Here is a 24982-nt window from a genome sequence, read left to right as displayed (position 1 = left end):
ACTTTGGCCTACACTGGAGTTAAAGAAGTTAAAGTTATGCCTATTTGATAAAACTCTGTATTCCACTTACTAGTAGTGGCTAGTAGACAAAAAAGTCCAAATGTTACTGTGCATGTATTCAGATTTTCATGAATTACTCTAGTCCTGTGTATTTAATCAAATGTACTCTTCTTTTCTTTTTTTTTGGCAAGAAGCACTAGCTGAAGAACTACTCCAACATGCATGGATTCTACTCTGAGCACTTGTTAGGATGTCGGACTGCTATGCTGTAGCTCATGCATCCCCAAGGCAGGCATCCGCTGGAGACACAGTGATGGCGGAACTTCAGATGCAGACCAGGTCAGGGCTGCAACGGCCGGCCCCAGCCAGCTCTGGGGATCCCTCCTCCTCTCAGACCAGAGGGGCCCGCAGAGCAAGAGCCGCCATCCAGCAAAGGTGGGTAAGCCGTAATTCTGACCAGTCTGTGGAGGACTTTCTAGCCAACAAAATACCTGAGAACAGTCAGCAATACAGTAAAGTGACAGATATCACAGTCTTAATCACAATTTTCAGGAAAAGGAGAAAAGCTGTCAGAACTTCCTGACTGTCCCCCACGGCGGCCTTCTGCTTCTCTGTTTCGACTCTCAGCCGCCCCCCACCTCTGAGGTGGCGCTGCCTTTCCAGCAAACCAGCCCCTGGCACAGACTCGCTGAGGAGATTGTGGCGGTCACCAGGCTACTACATGGATGCGTTTCCACTGCTAAGTGGTGGTGGTGGTGGGTGGATGGGGGGTGTGGGGGGGGGGGAGTCAAACGTAAATCCTCTTCCGGCGTGAACCGAGAAAGCGACTCCTACTCACAAGCATCCTTAAGACATTCAAAAAAAAAAGGTACCTCAATAAAGCTGGACTTTTCGCGAACAATAATGATACAAACATGTACATACTGTAGTTTTAGAGACACACCAAGAATAAATAGGAATCTCAAATAATGCCTCCTTGAATAGACTTGACAAGAGAAATACTGCCCTGGCACCCTCCTCATGAACAGCCCCCCCCACACTCCAAAAAAAAAGAAAAAACACACAAAACAGTCCCTCACATGGCACAGGGCAGGGCCGTGGGAATAACCAGGAGAGCATGGAGGCCACAAAGACCCCTCAGGGAGCGAACAAGTCCCAGAGACAGGACTTGGAGTTGAGTGGAAGCCCCCTGGTCTCCAACAGGCAGTTTCTGAGACAGCCCGGCCACCAGCTTGCCCGCCCTCTTCCATGGCTGCCACGGCCACCCACAGGAAAAGGGGTACACCCGTTTCCTGCCAAGACCCCTGCTCAGCAGCCTCGCTCTGCACCTGCTCGCCTTCCACTCCCCTGTACCACTGCGAACGTCCATCGGCATCAACCAGAAACCCTTATGTAAACTTTAAAACTCGAAGAACATGACCTTCGGACACCAAAGATATCTGAGGAAGCACACACAGCAGTGGACGTCAGCGACCGGAAGAGGAGGAGGGCCCCAGAAGGCCGTTCTGCAGCCCACACTCCCCCCCACCCCGAGCCCGTTCAGGATGGGCACGGGCACTGCTGCTTATGTGAGGAACCTTGCTCAAGAACTGAGTACTCTTTAATCTCATACTACAGACACGAAAGGACACCTGCTCTACTTGGCACTACTGGAGAATTCAGTCTGAAAAGTCAGAGAATTGAAAGCCTGGGGGGCACCTTGGCAGTGGCCTGGCAGGAAACGAGGCCTTCCCCTCCCCCCAAGTGGAGTCAGAGGGAGCCCGGCCGGACCCGAAATTCAGCAGACGCAGGTGATGCGTTACTGAGCAGCTTTCAGCCACAAACCCAAGTCCGCAGAAGGACTAAGATTTCCAAGAAGTTAAACAGAGAATCAAGGCCTTTTTTTTTCCTTTTTTCCTAATTCCTATTGTAAACGGCTATTTTTTAAAAAACAAAACCAACAGAAAACAATCGAAAAGACAAAAAGCTAGGAAAAGAGCCCGCCTCGTGTCCGTCCATCACTGCAGCATGAGCTGCTTGAGGTTGTCATGAAGGATCGTGTCCTTCACGTCGCGGAAGACCAGGCGGATGTTCTCCGTGTTGATGGCGGTGGTGAAGTGGTGGTACAAGGGCTTCTGCTGCTGGTCCCGGCGCTTGTTGCGGAAACATTCCACCAAGAATTTTTGGACGTCTCTTAAGCAGTGCGGGTCTCCTTCAAATTCCAAGAAATAGTCTTTGATGCTCACGATTTGCACTTTCTCCTCAAGCAAGTCTGTCTTGTTTAGGAAGAGAATTATGGAGACATTGCTGAAAACCCGGTTATTGACAATTGTTTCGAAAATGTTCAGGGATTCTGTGAGGCGGTTGGTCAGTCGGTCTTCCATGAGCACCTGGTCAAACTCGCTTGAGGAAACGAGGAAAAGGATTGATGTCACACTGTCGAAGCATTCGAACCAACGTTTTCTCTCGGACCTCTGCCCGCCTACATCAACCATTTTGAAAGGGACGTTTTTAATTTCAAAGTCGTACTCATGGATTCCCTTGGTGGGTCTTCTGGCGAGCAGGATATCTTGTTGGGATGGAATGTAATCCTGGTAAAGAAAAAAAAATTGTTCTGTATTTAGTAAGGCAGATGGAACCGATGCTATGTTTTTGTTTCGAATCTCTTGTTAGTCTAGTGAATTAAGAGGTCAGCACAATAATATAACATCTCTGACAACGTGAAAACACCAGGGCTGGAGCAGTAGTAGAGCGGGGAGGGCACTTACCTTGCACGTGGCCGACCCAGGTTCGATCCCTAGCATCATATGGTCCCCTGAGCACTGCCAGGAGTAATCCCTCAGCATCACTGGGTATGAACCCCCCCCCCCAAAGGACCATCAGCTCCGTTCTCATTAAGAATTTTCAAGATAATACAACAAAAACTGCTTTAGGGGTCAGAGCAATAGTACAGCGGGCATCTGCCTTGCACACGGTTAACCTGGGTTCAATTCCTGGCACCCACTCTGGTTCTCCAAACACTGCCAGGATTAACTCTGAGCTCCTGAGCATCATTGGGTTTGAGGCCCCGCCCCCATAAAAAAAAAAACCCCAAACACAAGCGCTTCTAAGTCACTGCACATGAACCACACCTCCGATTTTCCTGGCTCCTGCGATGCAATCCTGCTTCAAGTCTAAGTCAACACTTCACTGCCCACCGCCATCTGTCCAACTTGCATGCTCCCTGGCACTGCCCACTTTCCATCAGAGCCCGAGTAATGAGCAGCTCACACATCCTCCCAAGCTATAAGGTATGAAATGTCCACATGGAACAACCCTCCAGTTCTTGTTCTCGATTTCTCTTCTCCACCCCCTCTACCCACCATTGTCTTCTTCCCCCTTCTTCTTGAGGGATTTTTGGACCAGGGCTGGCAGTGCTCAGGGCTTACTCCTGGCTCTCTACTTGGTGATCAGTCCTGGTGAGGCTCAGGGGGACCACAAGCAGTGCTGAGGACCAAATGGGCCTCCACTGCACACAAGTCAAGCACTTGAACCACCGAACCATCTCCCTGGCTCCTCTCTTTAGCACTTTCGAAGTAAATGGTTCCACAAGTTCACCCCTCGAAGGCCTCCCCAAATCACACTTTTACCAGGTCACTGCATGGCGCCACTTGTACTAGACAGTGTGTGTGGGAAACACTTTCTCAACTGGCGCCCATGAGCCAAACTTCCTTGGGATCCTTTCCTGGTTTCCCCAGGACAGTCCAGTAGCTGTCCCAAATTTCTCATCTGCCTGACACTGTCATAGGCCCCAGCAAGAGCTCTGCCAGAGAAATACAGGTGACCACACCTGGCCTGCCTGCCCGGAGGGAGGGTGATGCCAAGGGCGAACATGCCCGCTGGGATGGGGTCAATCTAAGACCCCGACAGAGCAGGCCTACCCCACCCCTCACCCCTCCCCACATTGTGCTGCCTTTCCAACACGAACCCCAGGCTAGTATTTTTTCAGAACTTTCAAAGAGCTTTTCTGGCCACAGAACAGAAGAGCTCTTAATGGCGGATATCAAAGTCAAGATGACTTAAAAAATTAAAAAATCAAGGCAAGATTTAAAAACAGCGCCAACCGCTACGTTCAACGCTCTACTTTAATGCCTTTCCAACGAGCGTGGCAGGGCTCTGGAAACTCACGACAATGCGTGTGCACACCTGTCCAATTGGTACAGGGGGTCCACAAAAGCGAGGAAGCCGGGAGGCCCCAGGGCCATGCAGTTCTCGGTTATCGGCAACCGCGGCCGCTTAGAAACTCGCAGTATCTAAAGCAAAGGCGAGTGCCTGACACGGTCCCCTCCGGCTTTCCTCCTCATACTTTCCAACCTGCATTATAATTAGGCAATTACACCGTGCGGCATGACTACACAAGTTTTAACCTAGCTCCAACACGTCATGAATCAGCGCCAGAGTGACAGTGCAGAGGGCAGGGTGCTTGCCTTGCGTACAGCTAGCCCAGGTTCGATCCCTAGCATCCCAAATTGTCCCCCGAGCCCGCCAGGCCTAAGCCCTGACCCTGAACACTGCCGGGTGTGCCTCTCCACACCTGTCCCCCAAATTTTCATGTATGACCCCAAATGCTGACACGGCTATGTTTCTTTTAAATATATACATCAAATGAATTAATTTATAGAAAAAAAATTCTACTAGCGATCCTTTGGGTTCTTTCCAATTTTTTTTTCTTTAACAGAAATGGCATGATTAGGATCTGGAGAGAGTACAGCTGGTAGGGTGCTTGCCTGGCATGCTGTTTGATTCTGGTTCCCTATATGACAGATCACCTGAGAACAGAGCCAGGAATAAGTCCTGAGCACAGCCAGGCATGCCTCTTCCCCTCCCCCAAAAAATCAAAATTAAAAAAGTGCCATCATTAAAATTTCAGTTATAGTCTTCATTTTTTCTTTGTAGCTACTTCCTGAGATGAAACAGACTAAAATCAGAAACTAGAGTCTGAGGTCAAAGGTTATAAGCATTTTAATGGCCCTGAACACTGAGTGCCCCAAAGGTGGGACCAACTGACCATGCAGAGGCACGCCCAACCCCAAACACACCAAGCCTGAACTGGCTCTGGAGTTTTTCTAGTTTACAGAGAGAAAGGGTTCTCTGCTACTGCTGTGGTAAGCGAGGACACTAAGACTAACCCACACAAAGCACAGGGCACGGGCACTAGGGTCCAAGCGCAGGATGTGCAGGGGGAAGCAGTGGGCTGTGAATCCAAGAGCCCACGCTCTGCAGCCTCCGTCTGACCTGGGCAGAACTGCCACTGAGCCTGCACATCCAGGCCCCACTGACCGTGTCCTCACAACCGATCACTTAAAAACCTAACCCACAATAGGACCGGATATGCTCCAGGGCTTTTAGGAGGAATGTTTAGATGAGGTTGTAAGGTCAAAGCACACAAGACTGGCTAAAAGAGGAAACGTGTCTCTCTCTCTCTCTCTCTCTCTCTTGTACTGTCTCTCGCTCTCTCCTCCCCCTCCTCCCCCCTCCTAATCCATGTGATGTGGGGCCCTGGCAAGGCCAGGCTGTGCTCTCACCAGTTCTCGCCCGGGCTAGCACCTTATCTGGGGCTTGCAGCCTTCAGAGCTGTGAGGATGGATCCCTGCTAAGACAGTCTCTGGTTACTTTGTTAACGGCAGCCTGCGCCAAACAAGGCTCCAGCTTTGATTCCCACACTCCCAGGAGCTCATTCTCTTACTGCACCGATTTGCCAGCTGAGAATCCCAAGCCCCAAGATGCCCAGGGTCAGCATGAGCGAGCATGGCGCACACCTGGGACCCTCAGAACAGGCTGGCTGCAGTGTCTGTCCTCGTTCCCGGAAGGCCAGGGGGCTGAGAACAAAGCAGGAGTCAACAGCCCTGGCACTTGTGTGAAGGTCGGGGCAAGGGTGCTGAGCTGTGGGGAACACCAGGGTGAGTCCCCCTTCCTCTGGACAGCTCCTCACTGATCACAGTACCCGCTAAAAAAATATTTTGGAGGGCTGGAGCGATAGCACAGTGGAGAGGGCGTTTGCCTTGCACACAGCTGACCCAGGTTCAATTTCCAGCATCCCATAGGGTCCCCTGAGCACTGCCAGGAGTAATTAATTCCTGAGTGCAAAGCCAGGAGTAACCCCTGTGCATTGCCAGATGTGACCCAAAAAGGAAAAAAAAATGTTTATTTTTGTTCCAAACATGGTATCAGTCTTGCTCCCAGGGAGAGAGTCTAAAACACCAGCCCAAACTGACCAGAGAGGGGGGCTGGATTTGCTGAGGGGCCATGACACGCCCTGCATTGTCACGGGAGTCAGAAACTTTTCACAACTGCAAGATGACTTTCTGGCCCATATAGAGAGTGGGAGCGGCAGTGTGGTGAAGATCGTAAAAGCAACGGAAGACAAGGCAGGGTCACTGAGACGGGTGTAGAGGACCCACCTGGATGGTGTGTGCTCAGGGCAGGCCCCCCTGCAAAGGCAGATGAGAGGCCCAGGCACACAAGCACCCCCTGCAGCAGGAAACACGGAGGAACCCTTCCTGATCAGCTCATTAGAGCTGGAGACATCACACAGTGGGGAGGCGCTTGCCTGGCTCATGGCTGACTCGGGTTTGATCCCGGCAATCCATAGGGTCCAAGGTACCGCCAGCAGCCCTGAGCACCCTTGGGTGTGACACACACACACACACACACACACACACACACACACACACCACTCTATCTACTATGGCTTCTTCTCATTTGGTTGAAACTTAAACTTCCTAGGTCTTCATCAAGGGGGAAATACAAAAATGATCCAACTAGAGCAGAAAGAAGGCATTTCCCTCCGTCCTGGTGTCTGAGATATGAGATGTTATTTTCCTGCTTCCAACAGTTTCATTTTGAGTATGGCTTCTGTTAAGTTTTAAAGTTACAGACCTCAGTAACACATAGGATACATTAAATAATCTGTAACAGAAATTTGCTGAAGAGGAGGGATATGAGGGGATACTAAGTTCAGTTGATAGCAAATAGCTCATGGGTCCATGCAAACTTTTTTTTTTCCCTTTTGGTGGCGCTGGAGGTACAACCCAGGGCCCTCCACCTGGGAGACAAACGTTCTCTCCACACACAAGCTACCTCCCAGTCCATCGGCAAACATTTTCTGGCCATATCCAGTGATGCTCAGGGGTTTCTCCTGTATTCAGGGGACCATGTGGGATTATGTGGGATGCCAGGGAATGAAGTCGGGGCAGCCACGTGCAAAGCAGCAAATGCCCTACCTGCTGTCCTATTGCTCCAGACCAGGCCTACCAACATTTTCTAGGCAAGCGGCCAAGGCCTTTTTTCCAACGGCACCTTCCTGTGTGTCTAGCAGAGAAGAAACTGAACCTGCCCTTCTGCAGAGTGTGAGAGCGGCGGGCATAGCTGGGCCAGGCCACAGAGACACAATTGAGTCTTTGCAAGGGCAGGTCCTGATCCCATAGGGCGGACGGCGTCTCTTCAGTGGTCTTCCCACTCAGCCCTCCTGCCTGGCAAAGCAACGGGCACCACAACTACAGAAAATTTTGGTTTTTCTGTTTTTTCTGCTTCTGCTTATTTAAAAAAAAAAAGAAGAAGAAAAGAAAAAGACACCAAAGTAGAGTCAGTCATGCACAATCTCCTTTTCAAATATACTCATCTTTCTCTAAGCTACTTCACAGTGTAGAAAGAATGCATTCCTCCAGGAACGGGCAGAAGAGAATGGCAGAGAGGAAAAAGAAGCATTCCAAATGAAAACTAGAAATGGATTTGCACTTTGGAAAAATGAAAAATCTTTCCATTTTCTTAGCAAAGAATTACTCTCCATTTCAATTCCTCCAAAACAAAGCACGAAGAATCCAAATTCTGGGAAATAGGAAAAAAACACTATCTTAACACATAATTAAAAAAAAAAAGTTTCTCAGCACTGATATCCTGACTACTGCACTGAAATGGTAAATAAACAAACCTGCAATTAAAAAAAAAACTTACTTGTTCTCCAAGTTTCTCCAAGTTATCCAGGAAATATTTTACAGATTCACCCTAAAAACAAAAAAAGAAAATATATAGTTATTAGGACTTAGAAATGCAAGTTTGTTACAATAGTTTATACTACACCGTCTGGCTGTGCACATAATCCAAACACAGTTTGTTCAGTCGCCAATTTCAGACAGAGCAGCAGAACCCACTAAAACATATAAAATGTCCGCTTCTGCCCCAAAGTGCTCAGCCTGGCTCTTCTCAAAATGTCTCAGAGCGGGTAGGAGCAGCAGCACAGCGGGGAAAGCACTTGCCTTGAACACAGCCAACCCAGGTTCGATTCTCGGCACCCTGTCTGGTCCCGAGGCCCTGCCGGGGGGGGGGGGGGGGGAATCCCTGAGCACAGTGTCAGGATCCCTGAGCACAGCGTCAGGAGTCAGGCCTTGAGCAGCGCTGGGTGTGACCCCTTCCCCCGCCCCGAATAAAAAATGCCTCAAGAGTGAGCACCCTCGACAAGCCTCTATTTGGCTGAGATTAATGCAAGCATGCTTTGTGACAGAAACATAGAGAAGGCACAAATAAGAAGTACAAACTTTTCTGATCCACTGAACCCTACAGTTGGAATGGGGCATCACTTTCGCCTACACCGTCCTGCTCGTACAATGCTGGGCAGCTCCAGGGACAGAAGACAGCTAAGTGGAGAGGCCAAGCATGATCCAGCAGGCCTCGACCCGCAGTTCCCCCCACCCAGATCTCTCCAGATCTGGGGCAGTTTCAACCCCCTGCTCTGGCTGCCGACACAAAACCCACAGAGGGAGAACTGGACCCTCAGGGGAGAGCAGGGGGTCCGAGTCTCGTGGCCTGGGCAGCTTTCCCCTTTCCCGCGGGCGTTTGTGTACTCGCCACCCGGGGTTTTGGTACTTCAGGTGATTTCTGGGGCGTCTGGAGTCACGAGGTCTGGAAGCAGCAGAGCTCCGACTTTTGGCTCTCGGGTTTCCATTACGCACCCCGAGATTCTTGAGTTTCTCAAAGAGCTTTTGTTTATATGCGCCATGGCTATCAGTGTTTACTGGATTAGAGAGTAACGGCAAACTTTTACGGGAAATTTATTCCTTCTAAAGTATCACGAATAAAACACTCCACGTTCCAGCTCTCTCGACAAGACAAGGAACTGCTGCTATAGGCTGCTCAGGCAAAGCACAGGCGGGAATCTGTTGTTGGTCAGACAGAAAGGCAGCTGGGGAGGGGGAGAGCGCCAGGGACCAGGTGCGTCTGAGTCCAGGGCCAAACTCGGGCCTCCTTCAGGCAAAGCATGCCCCTTGGACGTCTGGGCTCTCGCCCTAGCCTGGGGAAGTGTTTCAGATCATTGGGAACTTTTTTTCTCTTGCTATACCCTAAAAGAAGTGGCTTTTCGAAAGCTAGTTCACTGTGGAAGAGAAGCCATACCCCTCGTTACATGAAGACTCACTGGTCTCAGCCGGGACAGGCTCGGCTGGGAGCACTTGCCGTGCGTGGGGGAGGCCTGTTCAGGCCGAGGGACGAAGGCGACTGTCGTAGCCCTCAATTGTGTAACATCAGGGCTGATCATTCACAACCTTCGTTTCTCAACTGCCATCTGGCCTCCACAGCCCCTAGGATATGCCAAGGGGCCACGGGTAAAAACTGCAGCAACTGTGGGTGGGTGGGGGGAGCAGTGCACAGTTGAGCAGGGGGGTGGCGGGGGGCACAGGGAGGAGCGGGGAAAAAAGGCTGGAAGGGAGCCAGGGTCAGGAAGAGGCTGAGAATAGCTGCTCTAGAACCCAGGTTATCGGAGTGACATGGGTTTTCCAGTGACGCACAGGACCATTACACAATATGAAGAAACCTGCACGGTGACTCTATCCACCGCAGGAGCTCTGGGGAAGCCACTGGCTCACCAGGACAGGCGAATTCACACTTTTCTGAAAACCTGGGCTTTCTCGGGTATCTGTTTTCCACACACAAGCCTGCACTAATGGCTATAAATACTAATTTCCTTCGAGTGACGGGTTAACTGCATGAAGTCACTGAAAAATGTCGCATGTCCTTCCCCAGGAACAGGCCGATGAGCACAGCTCACAGTCCTGGCTGTCACACAGTGCTGTCCCTCAGCTGGCCGTCCTGCGGAGAGGGCGTGCAGAGCTGTGCACTGGAAGCAACAGTCCAGAGGGGGGCGGGTGTCCAGCCCCCACTACTCTGGACCATCAGGGTTAATGGTAGCAGAGTGGACCCGAGGAAGGAAAAGCGCCTTTGCTTCATCAGAAAGAGGGAAAAGGTTTCCAGGGGCCCCTAAAACCTGTCGCCTCCCCCCCTAAAAGTGCTGGTGATTCCCAGTATCCTTGTGGAGGTGGTGGGGAAGGGGGTGGGTGCTCGGTGCCATCACTGAAAATGGCCCGTTTTCAGCTATAGTGTTTAAGGATCAAAGAAGGGTTCTTGAGAGAGGGGAAAAGAAAAATCATCCAGGAATTCACTTGGGGTTAATGATCAAATCTGGGTATTCTGTATTTTGTTTGGTTTTTTTGGGCCACACCCAGCAGTCCTTGGAGCTTACTCCTGGTAGGGCTCGGGGGACCACCTGGGGGTACTGGGGATCGAACCCCTGTCTGCTGCATCAAAAGCCCGACCAGCTGTACCATGGATCCATTCCAGGGGATTCATTTTAACGAAGAAACTATACTCTTTGTGTTCTGATGGATAATCAGCAAAAAAGAGTATCTGAGATGATTAATCTTTAACATCAGCATTTACTTACAGAATTATTCGTACAACTCAAAATAAGACTGCAGATGTAAAGCACTTAGAAAATAAAATTCTGTCCTGAAAAGAGAAGCACAGGCATTAAGGTGCTTCCCCCACTGTGGCTGGCTCCAGGTCAAGCCCAAAGCAGGGCCAGGAGTGGCCCTTGAGCCACAGCTGGTGTCCCCCTCCATTGAGTAAAGCTCAAGTCAGTATCACTCATTCTTTCACATGCTGCAGTTACGTGTAAGTCTTGTGTACAAATATGACACCCTCACAGTTACTCTACATATAGTCAGACAAAACTGTGAGAGCCTTTCAAGTAATGTACATATTGAAAACTTTTATAATGCGGAATGGGCTGGAGCGATAGCACAGAGGGTAGGGTGTTTGCCTTGCACACGGCTGACCCAGGTTCAATTCTTCCGTCCCTCTCGGAGAGCCTGGCAAGCTACCGAGTATCCTGCCCGCACGGCAGAGCCTGGCAAGCTCCCCATGGCGTATTCAATATGCCAAAACCAGTAACAACAAGTCTCACAATGGAGACGTTACTGGTGCCCACTAGAGCAAACTGATGAACAACGGGAGCCCAGTGCTACAGTGCTACATAATGCAGAATACATTAAGTGAAATTTAACACATCTTTTAAGGTCTTTTCTATTTTGGGTCAAACCAGAGAAGTTGGGGGATTGCTCCCCGTTCTGTCTGGGGGTGATCCCAGCGGTGCTCAGGGAACCAGAGGGGCTGGAGCCCAGACCTGGGTCTCCTGCATGTGAAGCCCGTGCGCGGCCTGTTGTGTGAGCTCTCTCCAGTCCAAAAGAGGTTTTTTCTCACTGGCGATATTGCATACCACATTTGCTTCCTCTTGCTTTTATAGAAAACATAAATTAACTGTGAAAAACTGGAAAACCAGAAACCGATACAAAGAAGAAATATGCAACAATCATGAAATCTCCCATTCACGGATAACCAGAGCTCACATTTGAGGACCTTTCCTTCTCATTATTTCACATATTTAACTTGGATGAAGTAACAGACAAACAATGTTTGCACCCTGAATTCTCCACTTAAATAAATTTTAGTGGTCATATTACCAGTACTTATATGGAAATGACCAAATAAATCTACTGCTTGATTGTTGGAGTTGACTTATTTCCTTCTTTTAATACAATTTTACTGATTTAAAAGTGAGTGTTAGGATAAACCGCTTTGGGAGTATTGTTTTCTATGTCCGTAGTGATCTCAGAAGAATCACTGCGGCGAAGAGACGAAAACTATTAGGACAATTAAGGCACCGACTAGTCAACCAGTCAAGGGAAGCTCACATACCCTTAGAAAAAATACACGATCTAAAACAGCAAGCCATCCCTCTGCCCCTACTTGCAGAACAAATACTCAGGGTTGAGGGATGTGGTCCAAAAGGTTGAGTACTTGCCTTGAGTACTTGTCCTGGCACTGCCATCTGTGACTCCCAGCACCACAGCTCGGGGCTCTTTACTTTCTACTTAGAATGAAGTAAGCCTCACCTAGTTATGAAGCACGATTTGTGTCATCCGATGTGTACCCAAGACCACAGAGCTGAAGTGAAAATATTTATAATTCACTTCCACACATCTGAGTGTGTGGATTATCACTAAGAGTTTAAGCCCGAATAAAGTGCCCCATTCTTTTTTTTAAATTTTTATTAATTTTTATTAGTGAAACACCATGAGGTACAGTTGTAGATTTACAAATTTTTGTGGTTGGGTTTCGATTATACAAAGATCAAATACCTATCCCTCCACCAGTGCCCATTTTCCACCACCATGGATCTCAGTATCCCTCCCACCCCTATCCCCCTCATCCCACCCTGCCTCTGTGGCAGTCAAGTGCCCCATTCTTTATCTTCTCTACCACTCAGTGTCTATTCAAGGAGTATAAACGCTTTATCCCCATGGAATATATATTTGGTTTAAGATAATGATTCCCCAACCAGTCACAGGTATGTTAACTCACCATTTTATATCAAATAGGATACTACAGATCCCTCCCTTAGTTAAAAAAAAAAAAAGACACTGAGAAGGGGAGACAGAATACTGAATAATAGTTAATGTATGTGGTTATCAACTAAAGCCTCATACTATTAAGAGATCAAGTTTCTCCCAATTAAGTTACTCTGGAACAATTTTAAACACACAAATGCACAGACTCATGTGTGCTATCATGCGTGCTATATAAAAGTATGGCTGCTTCACTGAATTAGGTAATTGAGGGAAAAGCTCGCACAGCAACTTTAGAGTTTTAACTAGAAGGAAAATAACAAAAGAGAAAGCCTTTCTACAACCTCAAAAACGTTCCAAATGAAGAAATATAAAACGGTGGAGTTCATACCTAGTTCAATCAGCTTAATCAATGGCTGAATAAACAGCAGTACTCCTACACTTAAAAAAAATATATAAAATATGTACTGTAATTTAATTGCGCAGGACACAGAGTAACAGTGTCTCTGAGAGCTTCAGAGCACTGTCCCATGCATTCGTGTCTGTGTCGCTTTAGACTAGCTCACTGCTAGCAATTAGCCTCTCCCCAACTTCCCAGTAAAGTAGTTGGTGACTAAAGTATGAATTCCTGGGAAATTCCTCCAACAGTTCAGAAGGGATCAAAAGCCTTCTTGTTGTCGAAGATGAACTGTTCAGGAGACGTGAATTCTAGTCCTTTTTCGAACATTAGCGGATTCTGGCAAGTCTCTAAATGTTTTCAGATCTCAAATTAACCCCCTGTAAAACAAGGAAGTTCCATGGTTCAATGGACAATCACCACAGTTATTCCCGAGGCAACCATTTCAGTTTGCACGGTTGAAAGTTCTTCTTTCCTTATACACTTTGTGTCTATTAATCCAAGGTTCAATTTTACTGTGACTCATTCAAGACACACTGCTACACTGCTTGGTCTCTGAAGGTTCCATTGTGACTTTTTTTTTTCTTTTTGGGTCACACTCAGCGATGCACAGGGGTTATTCCTGGCTCTGCACTCAGGAATTATCCCTGCTGGTGCTCAGGGGACCATATGGGATGCTGGGAATCGAACCCGGGTCAGCCGCATGCAAAGCAAACGCCCTACCCGCTGTGCTATTGCTCCAGCCCCCAACCATTGTGACTTTTTATGTTACTGAAGATAATTTTATTATTTTTAAATTTTTTTAAATTTTTTGCTTTTTGGGTTACATCCAGCGATGCACAGGGGTTACTCCTGGCTCTGCACTCAGGAATTACTCCTGGCAGTGCTCAGGGACCATATGGGATGCTGGGAATCAAACCCGGGTCGGCCACGTGCAAGGCAAATGCCCTACCCACTGCTATATATGCTCCAGTCCCTGAAGATAATTTTAAATAAAATTCCAAAGTAAAAGCCATTTCACACTTAGGGTTGTTTAAATTTAAGATGACTTATTCCACCCCTCATTCCCCCTCTACCCCGCGGCCCCTGACCCCCATTTAGAACTCTAGTATGAGTTTCTGAATTTTGTGTAAGCCTGAGAATTATAAAACAGTATGGAACTTTGGAGAAGTCTTCCTGTGAATATTTAGGTTCCATCTAAACAATGATATAAGAACCACTGGGCTGGATTCTAAACAAGATGAGCTTCGCTGCTGACAAATTTGATGAGTATTGGGGAGCTTAACTAAAGGATAAAATGTGAGATTTTAACTTAACTAAAGGATAAAATGTGAGAACACATTCATGAGTTTCAGTGTCCCTTGAATTTAAAAATTCTCCATTCTATGAACTAGATTTTTCTATCTGCTTTACAAAATGCTTATCTAAACCGGGAGTAGCCCTGATGTTGGCTCCATTAACAAGATTGTGTGTTATGAAGATTCCCCCTTTTGCTTGCAAGTAAAAATGGGTCAAGGATAATTTAAAGGTCACAGAAAAGGACACTAAGTTTAAAGGTAACAAAAAGTTAAGAACACAAAGTAGAAAAAAATTTCCACTACACAAATGTATAATTTAGGGAGACCTGGCATTTTTTTTTTTTTGCCCTGTTATTGAACAAGTGAGAGATTTAATTCTCCCCCCCCCCCCCCGCATAGCTAAGGTATTAAAAAAAAAAAGACAGGACTTTGAATGTGTTACTTCAAAAGGATGTGGAATTGAATTTAGACAGCCAAAGAATACAAAACAAGAAATTATCTGCTGTTTTAAAGACAAATACTCAAAATATAAAATAGTGGCAGCTCCGTGTAACAGGAACAGGGAAACCCTTTCATATAACATAGATACACAGCAGAGACTTTAACATCAAATTCTGATTTTACCATCTGTAAAGATGAAATTCAATTTGTTGCCTTAAAGGCTGCGATAGCGCAGCCGGGTAGGGCCTTGAATGCAACCAACCCAGGTACAATTCCCAGCATCCCGTATGGTCCCCTGAGCACCGCCAGGAGTAATTCCTGAGTGCATGAGCCAGGAGTAACCCCTGACCATCGCCGGGTGTGACCCAAAAAAGCAAAACATAAAAAAATAAAGGGATGTATCAGTAACCACAAGCTACTGCCTAGAATATATATCTAGAATATATATGCACATACATAGTTTAGAAGGTAATCTGGTACTAAGTATCAAGCACTCTTAAGGGTCAGAGAGATAATACAGGGCTTAAGGTGTTCGACTTGCACGCGAATGACCGTGGTTGGATTCCAAGGACCATAGGGAGCTGTCCCAGAACACAGGGCTGGGGGTAGTCTCCACGCACCACCAGGGTGGCCAAAACAAACCAAAAAACCCAAACCAACCCCAAAGCAGAACCTTTCTGCCACACAGCTACAGGCACAAGTACGGTCGTAGCAGTTCATGAAGAGGGACGCACGAGGGACAGCTGGTGGAGAGCCACTGCCTAGTCCTGTAGCTCCCCCAGCTCAGGCTGCTGGCCACATCCAACCCACTGTGTCATCATTTCTGGTACTTTGGGACACCTGCAAACAAAGCATCAGTGTGGGTAAAGAGGAACGTATTGGAACAGAGAGGAGATGGGACTCGTCGCGGCCGGGCACGCGAACACTCTCTTCTCTCTGCACCACTGCTCACAGCACAAACCGCACCAACAGGGTGTAACCTGAAGAGCTGGCCGTGTCACTGGCACTGTCATACCAGGAAACCAGAAACAAAAAGGAGAAGAGGCTCTCAAATGCATGCTTCGGTGGTACAATGGAAGGGGCAGAATCCTGACTGTGGCCTCAGACTGTGCTGACCACGCATGGCCATGGCAGCTACCCTCAGGCTCTCGGAGGCCGGCTCCAGCTGCCGAAGCTCTGCACAAGGATTCCCGTCCACAAACGTTCCAAAAGGAAAAACGCTAATCACTGCAGAATTTTTTTTCACCGATTAAAAAAAAAAAGTGAACACGGGATGGGCAAAATAAGTTTCAGAGTGGGTTTGTATTTGTCAGTCAAGAGAGAACTAGCATTCAGTGCTCAGCCACTCCAGCCATTCAGGCCAAGCGACCGAAGAATTGGCCTGTGTGAAGAGATGGTGTGGAAGAACTACCAATGAGAGCACTTTCAAGGCAGCCGAGAAAACACGCTATTGGTGCCACTTCAACAGGAACATACTAGGTGTTCTGCAGTGGATGGTACAAGTATGTTTAACCGCGTGGCTTAGTTCAACGCAGCGAGCACGAATGGGAAATGTTTCTGAGTGGTCTCACGCACCTGCGGGAACAGTGCCAAGCCAGTAGTGTTAGCAGTGAATCTGATTTGATTTTGGACCTGCCCACCACCAGGACCCTCAATTTCTGCCAGCAAGCTGAAGAGGCTACCTCAGGCCAGTTTAAAAGTTTGGCAGGAAAATTTCTTGCTTTTTTTTTTTGTACTAATGAGAAACACTGATAGATGTTTTCAAAGACTATCTTCAGTTGCTAGTACAGGACACTACAGAATGGCTCTGGAAATGAGTTTTAGTGACGCTATGATTGCATTACCTTAATAAGCTAATATCATAGTGAAAAGGTCAAAAAAAGTTTTGATAAAATGTATACTGCGGTTAAGTCAACCCCACAACCAATGTTTACTTGAATCATAACCCAACATCAAACTGCCTTATTCAATTTGCTGTCAAAAGTGAAAATAAGTGGTGCTGGAGCAATAACACAGTGGGTAGGGCGTTTGCCTTGCACACGGCCGACCCAGGTTCAATTCCCATCATCCCATATGGTACTCTGAGCACTGCCAGGAGTAATTCCTGAGTGTACAACCAGGAGTAACCCCTGTGCATCGCCAGGTGTGACCCAAAAAGCAAAGAAAAAAAACAAAAGTGAAAACAAGTGAGGCCTGATGGGAGATACAGTACAGTGGGGAAGGCACTTGCCTTAGGTGTGACTGAGCCAGGCATGGTCCCCCTCAGAGTGACCTCTGTCAGCACACACCCAGGAGGAAGTCCTGAGCACAGCCAGGTGTGGCTGCCCCACGCCACCACCTTCCCTCCTCCCCATTCTCCACTCCCCCACCCCCACCAAAAACTGAAGCCTCCCTTTCTCAGAGAGATGGGTAACAGGTATACATTTCCAAAACCAGACAACAGTCCCAGGAACATCTTTCACCAATAAATCCCAAGGCAAAGGAAATTTCCATATTTCAAAACCCATTTCACAGTGCCACGGGGAGTGTCCCTAAGCCCCAGCTGTAAATGATTAACCTGCCATGCAAACACCACAGCGGACTGAAGAGTAATAATTCTACAAACATCTACCAAGCAATGACTCTGTTCAAATAAACTATATGCCTATTTGGCAGTAACTATTTGCCAAACGTTTTCAGGAGGAAACGTGTAAAACCTCACTACAGAGAGGCAGTTAACAAATTAACAGTTGCGACAGATTCTGACAGGGGACACTAAACGTTGGTACCCGACCTGAGTAAAATGCTTTCCCCTCCAGAAGGACTCCATTCCTCTCATTAAACCTCCACCACAGAACATCATATGCAGTTATAGTTTTAATTTAAATCAATAAAAACGTTGCAGAGATTCATGTTCTCTTATCATGAATACCTTGGCTTCTCCGGCACACCAAGTCTGATCAATACAATGCGGCCCTTTGCAGAAAGTTTCTGACTTTTCTAGTAAGCTCTGGCACCCTCAGAACGGTGTGACATGCTTGTAAAAGACAGTCCCCATCACACAGCTGCGAAATCAATCGATTACACCACAGCAGCTGGGCAGCAGCAGTTTCCAAGGTCTTGTAAAATTGAAAGAATTAAGAAATAAGACTAGAAGTATCTAGAATTTTCTCTTTGCAGAAACAGGTTTCAAGAGACATTATGTTCAACTAGATAGCACAGGAAAAATCATGGGGCCTTTCTCTGATACCCCAACAGCGATATAAGGGCAAATTAAGTCTTTTAATAATAGTTTGCCTGTTCTTTCTCTTTTTAAAAACAGATTCAGTAGGGGCCTAGGAGACAGCTCAAAAGGCTCATGTGCCTGCTTTGTGTACAGAAGTCCTGGGTTCAGGTCTCACCTCCGGGGACTGCCCCCAAACCAACATAAAATCAACCCACAAAAAAACCTGTTTTGTTACTGAACCAGTAAGTCAGAACTCAGACATACCTGATAAGAGATGTAGTTAGTTGCCTTCTCCTATACCTAGAACCTATTTTTAAATGTCTACCCGAGTCTTTTAAGATAACTACCTGAGATATGTGTAGTTAACAATCAAACACACTGATACTCCAGGAGTAACTAGAGAAATTATTAGTACTACTACTTGTATTTTGGCAATAAGACCATAAGGAATTTACAATCTCAATTAAACTTAAAAATTCTTTGCTTCAACAGATAACCTAGACTTTTATACAATTGGCAAATAAAGTAATTCAGTAAGAAATTTTTTTTGTAGTAATCAAGTAAAAATTACAGTTTGGGAATAAAAGAGCAAATAAAATTCAATCAAGTTTAAAAATATATGCCAAGATATATATAAAATATTTCAAGATTCTGTTTGTTACTAAAATACCTATTGTTTCTTAATATCAGAAGGTGTCTAGCATTTAGCTGCCAGTAAATTTAGTCCATCTGTAAACGGGGCTGGGCTGGAAAGTAGGGGGGGAGGTGCTTTTTCTAACAAGTGGCCAACCCAGTTTGATCCCTGACACACACACATATGGGCTCCTGCGCACCGCCAGGAGTGACTTCAGGGCAGTCAGGAGTAGCCCCTGGTCATTACCGCCAGGTGTGGCCCCAACCCCTTTCCCCCCAAAAGGAAAAGTACATCTGTGAATGGTGTAACTTCACTGTAAAAAATAAACCCAGAAAAATAAGTGAATGAACAGCATATCATTTTGGGGGACCAGGGAAAGACCTCACGTGGCAGAGCACATCCTAGCACATGCAAAGCCCTGAGTTGGATCCCCAGCACTGCTGGTGGCCCCAAAGTTCTTTGGGGACGAAAGTGTTGGCTGGGCCAAGTACTGCTGTAAATAGCTCACGGTTACTTGAGCAATGCTAGGCGTGGCCCCTATTTTTAAAAGGTTTTTTTCTTAAGCTTTTTAAAAGCATACCACTTACATGTGTCGATGTTCTTTGAATTATGAGACTAGCATTATCTAAAATCGTTTTTGTGAAAGTAAACATACTATTAAATAGCAAAATCTAGAGGAAATCTATATCAACAGGATAATTAAGGAGTAATTAATTGTATTTCAACTTTCTTTTGAAATACAAGTATATAGAGCGTGATTTTGCAAATGACAGCTTAATTCTAAGTTAGTATCTCTCTCTCTTTTTTTTTTTTTTGTAAATACAGAGAACAGCAGGCCATGATCTACAGACAGCAAAACATTTCCTGGAGAAGTACAAGTAAGCTACAAAATAGATGTCTTGTGTTCTCAAATAGCTGAGTTGGATGGGTTAAAGGAGTTTACACGATTTCCCATGCATATTAAATCCTTCTATTTACAAGTCTGGGAAAGGATTTTGAAACCATTCTGGTTGAAGAATGCCACTTGCATAACGGTGCCCATCTTTTCCACCCTTGGTTTTCACTTCCAACTAAAGGCCAGCATCACACACAGGGAAGGAAGCCCAATTCTGCTGCTGTCTTGGGACCTTGTAGGTCTGTCCTGGCACTGACAGGGCCCTTTCTGCCCGACAAATGACCTACTTCTTCTTTCTCTTAGAGGTGACCTGCCCTGCCCTCCCTCACTCTATCCCCCTCATTCTCCATTCATTTTTCTCTGGGGGGAAAAAATTATAAAGTGTTGATGTGACACATAGCACATGTTTCTAGAATGGGCAAAGGCGAATACTACCTTCTTTCACTCAAGAACACTTAAAAATACATTCACTCATGCTTTTCCTTTTGGCTCATGAAGAGAAAGATACCAACTATATTTCTTAAAGTCAAAGAAAGGGAAGCAATTTTGCTTTATTATGTAGATAAGTCAAAATTAAAGTGGATTCCAATTAAATTGTAGCTTTAAATTTGTTTAATTTTTCTATGTGCATCACTTAAAACATCTCAAAGTAGCAAAGTCGGGGACACCCAGGCCATCACAGGGCCCGCAGCATCCAACTCAAAGTCTCTAGACTCCAGCCCACTGGGCTATCTCTATGGCCCCTCAAATTACATATTGTCCAGACTAAAAGCAGTACATGAATAGCTGAGGATTTTCAAAAGGTATTACCTTTGCTTAATTTAAACAACTAATTTCCATTTTTTCCCTTACATATATATCACAAAGACAAGCTACTATACAACATTAGAAATGGAGTTTGGGAGGAAAACTGTTAACAATATTATCCTGCCAACAGTCCTTTCACAGATACAATTTTTAAAGTTTTCCCATTAATCTATAACAGAAATATGTAACAGGAATCATTTAACATGTTGGTGCCACCGGGTACCACCGGGGGCTCATACCTGCACGTGACTTCATCGGCACAATGGCAGAACTGGCGTCAGCATGTTAATGGTTAACGATCTTAGTGTTCTGAGTATTGCTGTAGTCCCACCAAACCCCGGTTTATACTTAACATGAAGTATATGATGTAGTTTTGTAATTAATTCTATAGAAAAGCTGCAAAATAGGGACAGCATTTGAATAAAGAGAAAAAGATTTAGCCACACATCTAGTTAAGGCTTTAGAGACACATATGTATCTTATATGTATGCATATGTATCTTAGCACTGTTCAATGTAATTATCTTGAAGTATCAATCCCTCTTGGAAACCCTATGTAAGAATTATGCACCCTTCATTCCAGTCAGGAAAACAGTAATGTCTTCCTTATGGCTGGGTTCATGAGGGGAGCTGGGTGGTCGTGTGCTATAGGAGAGCTCTGGCCCCTCTTTCTGGGCAGGGTGAGGGCAGAGAGGGCTGGACTGGATGCCTGAGTTTGCCCCCCCACCACCTCAGCATCATTGAGTCTGAGCAGCACACAGGACTCTCGCGCCCTGCAGGGCCTCCGTCGCCCTGGGACCGAAGCCTTGAGGAAGAAGACTTCCCCAGCCCAGCCCTTCCACCCCCACAATAAACACCAAAAAGCCACACACAGAGATTTCAGCAAGGAGGTCAGCATTTCTGCTGACATACAGGGAACAGAGACTGTCGAAAGTGAAGGCACATGCCTCACATGTGGCTGACCGGTTCAGTTCCCAGTACCACATGGTCCCCTGAGGATTACTGAGTACAGGCCTGGGGGATCACGAGGCCCCCACTCAAATTAAATACAAATTTCAATGTGAGAAAAGAGTCTAATAATACAAAGATGGGCTAGTCTGACATAAAATCAAGATGTTCAATAGGGCAGTAATATGGTAAGATGCGTTTTCTATTTACTCTGTTATCATTTCACACCATCACTTCAACTTGTAAGATATATGTGAATATGTGTGTGTGTATACAGAGCAAAAGCACCTCTCATTGCAGTGACATCCATTTCTAGAACAATGCCTCACCCGTGCTCTGAGAAAAATCACCTCCTCCAGGAAATGCTCATGTTCCAATGAAATGAACAGGATACAAAAGTGTACAGAAAGTACAGAAAAGCTTATCTCAATATCCAACATTAGATCTAAACCCCAAAAGGTAACATCGAGAAGGACGCCTTGGGGAAGGGCACAGAGACAAACTGGGTGACTGCTAAAATGAAAATCAGAATTCAAACCGTAAAAAGTTATTTCGGATTCTAGAGGCTGTAATTCCCTCCACCCCCTTCCCCCCCAAAAAAAAACCCAAAATAATATCTACTTTTCAGTTTTCATATAATGATACCACTAAAAAGCTTAGTTTTTGAACACCTGAGAAAGTCCTTAAAATATATTTTTTAATTTTTTGGGTTTGGGGCCACACCTGGCGGTGCTCAGGGGACCGTATGGGATGCTGGGGATTGAACCTGGCTTGGTTGCAAGCAATGCAAGTGCCATTCCCTCTGCACTATTGCGCCAGCTCTAAAATACTTTGTTGAAGCCTCAATCATTTATAACCCCAATAGCACATGATGCTCATCTTTTGACAGAACTAGGAACTTCCCATGGTTTTTTTTTTTTTTGATTCTCAAAAAGTGACCTCAATTGTTAAAAATAAAAAAGGAATATAGTTTTCCAATTGACACATACTTCCCAAATATAGTTTCAATTCCCCTGCAATCCAAACGGGGGCCATTAAGAACATTTCATAATACTCCTAAGTCCTCATGAACACACACTATGTGGAAAGTTCTGCTCTATGAGAACGTGCTGGAGGGCATCTTGAAATCCCCACAACTCAAACATTACACAACAACCAAATGAACACTAGCAGTCAACGTTAATTACTCAAGTAATGCCATACCTAAAATAGCACAGCAGGTGAGAGGTAAACCCAGATTACCTTGTTAGTGTTCAATTCATCATCCCGAATCTCTCCCAGCAGAAAAGGTGCAACTGCCCACTTTACACAGGAACTAATTACCTACCCCCCCCCCCCCGCACCCCCCACCCCCCATCTACCACTCCAACGTCAGACAGCAATGCACTGCCTGTTTTCTGAATGTTCCCAAACTCGGATGAATGTAGGAAACAGAAAATTAGTACTGGCATATATGAGTTCCTGTTTCCAAATCACTACTTGGTCGATGGTGTTAGGACAAGCAGGAAAGCACGGCAGTAAACGTCAGACAGGGGCTAAGGGACCCAAGTGGGAACTGGGATCTGTCTCTAAAACGAGCAATGTTCTCAACCTTCAACGCGCCTGTGTTTTATACAGAGACCCACGTGACTCAACTGTGTGTGCACTGAGGCCCCTTCCAGGCTGCCCCACACTTGGTGACTGCATACTCCGCATCACTGGGGCAGAAAGCACCCCCCTTCCCCGTGCAGTAAACACAGCACTTAGCAGCAGCATTTGCCATCACCGTTGCATTGGGAGTTCCCATTAAGGCCGCTGGAGGCGCGGCTTGAATCCCAAGGGTGTACAGGTATTCCAAACATGCTTTTTCAAGGCACAAAGCAAAGAGAGACAAGCGCTTAACAGATGAAGAGAGGAGAGTACACTGCCCTCATGAGAGGAGTGGTCACAGGACCAACCATCGAGAACACAGTGAGGAGCTCTTCATGGCTGGCTCTGTCACACGCTGACCATGCTGGGAACTGTCACCAACTCCCCTGGGAGTCAAAGAAAATGGTGAAGATGCAGGCAACATCCTCTTGAACTCTAAAAGGGTTTGGGAAAAAAACCCAACCTATGAGGCCAGGTGGTTAAAAGTACCACAAAAAGGAAACGAGACCAGTCAGCATGATTTCAAGTGAATCTTCCCCACTTCCTCCCCTCTCTTCCCTCCTCAAGCCCTTCCATCCTGGCTGCTTTCTCACCACATCACCCGCTAGTCAGCAATAATCTTCCCGCTGCCAAAAACCAAGGGACCTGGCCTTGGGGAGGGGACTCCAGCTTCCTAGAGGCTCTTGGCAGATGTGACACCTCTGGTCCCATTTTCCGGCTCTGAAATACTTTCCTGACTTCCACTGCATAAAATATCCCCAAATCTCTATCATCCCCCCCCCCCCCATCACTTCTGCCAGTGTTCTCTGACATTCTCAGGAGGCCTGGAGTACCTCGAAATTATCCCGCGCCCCCCCTCTCCCATCCCACGCTTCCTCCGAGGATGTGTGCGTCCGCTATCATCTCCTGAATGTCCACTTCTAGCCGAGAGCTCTGTTCTATGGTCCAGACTCACGTATCAAATAATCTAATTCTAAATGAATGTCTCACAATTGAATACACGCACATTTGTTTTATTCCACCCCCTCACCCAAGTCTTTTATCTGCAAAATCTTGGCACTTTACACAAACACCACCAATGACCAGACAGTCAAAGGCGAGGAACCTGAATCAATCGAACATCCCCTCCCCCCGTCTCATGCTCAACAGTAGAATCCCAGTGATTTTCCCCAGAACCTGATACCTTACTTCCAGGGTCTTTCCCTCAGACTCTACACTAGCCTCTGGCCCTCTTACTCAGGAACTCCAGATGATGACAGGCCGCCCTTCCTCCCCGTCAGAGGCGCGGCAAGCTTTCTCCCACCACAGGCACTGCACTGGACATGTGGCGCTTGGGGGGTGAGGGCTATGGAAGCCCCCTTCCCTTTCCTCGCCCGCCCTGACATTTTCTCCTCCCCATCTCAGACCATTTTTCTGTTCCCGCGCTGCTAACTTTTCTTTTCAGCACATGTTGATTATTTGCCTATTTTGATGAAGTTTCCCTAAATAGCATCTAAGACCAGTATTCTTTTAGTTCACTGGCACATACAAAGCCTGTAAAAATATGCCTGGCCCACTAACAGGTGTCAGTACCATGTCATTAGCTGGCTGTGGAGGGACCGGTTAAATGACAGCTCCTTCTGAAATCTGCTACCCAAGGGTTTCTTGTCCTCAGTGCCTTTTATATTTGTTCTTGATTTTTGACACTGGAGGAAAGAACTCAGATTATAATGGAAATAGGTGCTTTTAAAGTCATGTTCAAAATCTCACTACTTTCATATAGCTTAAGTTATAGTTACATATAAAAATACCAAAAATTATATACGTATTCCTACCAAAAGAATGAATTTCCAGAATGAAGTTGTTCTCTCTCTTTTTTTTTTTTAAAAAAAGGAGTTTTTCCAAAAAATGTATCTTCTTAAAGACAAATGGGTAAAGTTGGGCTGGAGAACAGAGCAGCAGACACTGTGCTTGCCTCGTACAAATGACCTGGGTTTGATCCCGGGCACCCTATGTGGTTCCCCAAGGCCCATCAGGAGTGCTCCCTGAGCAGAGAGC

General features: G+C 46.4%; 1 protein-coding gene across 1 annotated transcript in view; it reads right to left on the bottom strand.

Moving 5' to 3' along the window:
- Positions 1 to 1549: 1549 nt before the first annotated feature.
- The window catches only part of GNA13 (G protein subunit alpha 13), a 38724-nt gene continuing 15291 nt past the window's right edge, over positions 1550 to 24982 (bottom strand). Inside the window, exons 3-4 of the mRNA XM_056127925.1 lie at positions 7972 to 8022; positions 1550 to 2570 (exon numbers count right to left, since the gene is read on the bottom strand). Coding sequence (XP_055983900.1) covers positions 1998 to 2570; positions 7972 to 8022 — 624 coding nt within the window. The 3' untranslated portion in view covers positions 1550 to 1997. The remainder of the gene's footprint in view (positions 2571 to 7971; positions 8023 to 24982) is intronic.

This window comes from Sorex fumeus, unplaced genomic scaffold, assembly GCF_029834395.1.
Source record: "Sorex fumeus unplaced genomic scaffold, SorFum_2.1 ptg000063l, whole genome shotgun sequence".
Taxonomy (NCBI): domain Eukaryota; kingdom Metazoa; phylum Chordata; class Mammalia; order Eulipotyphla; family Soricidae; genus Sorex; species Sorex fumeus.
The sequence above is the reverse complement of the archived record's forward strand: the minus strand, read 5'-3'. Positions and strand labels throughout refer to the sequence as shown.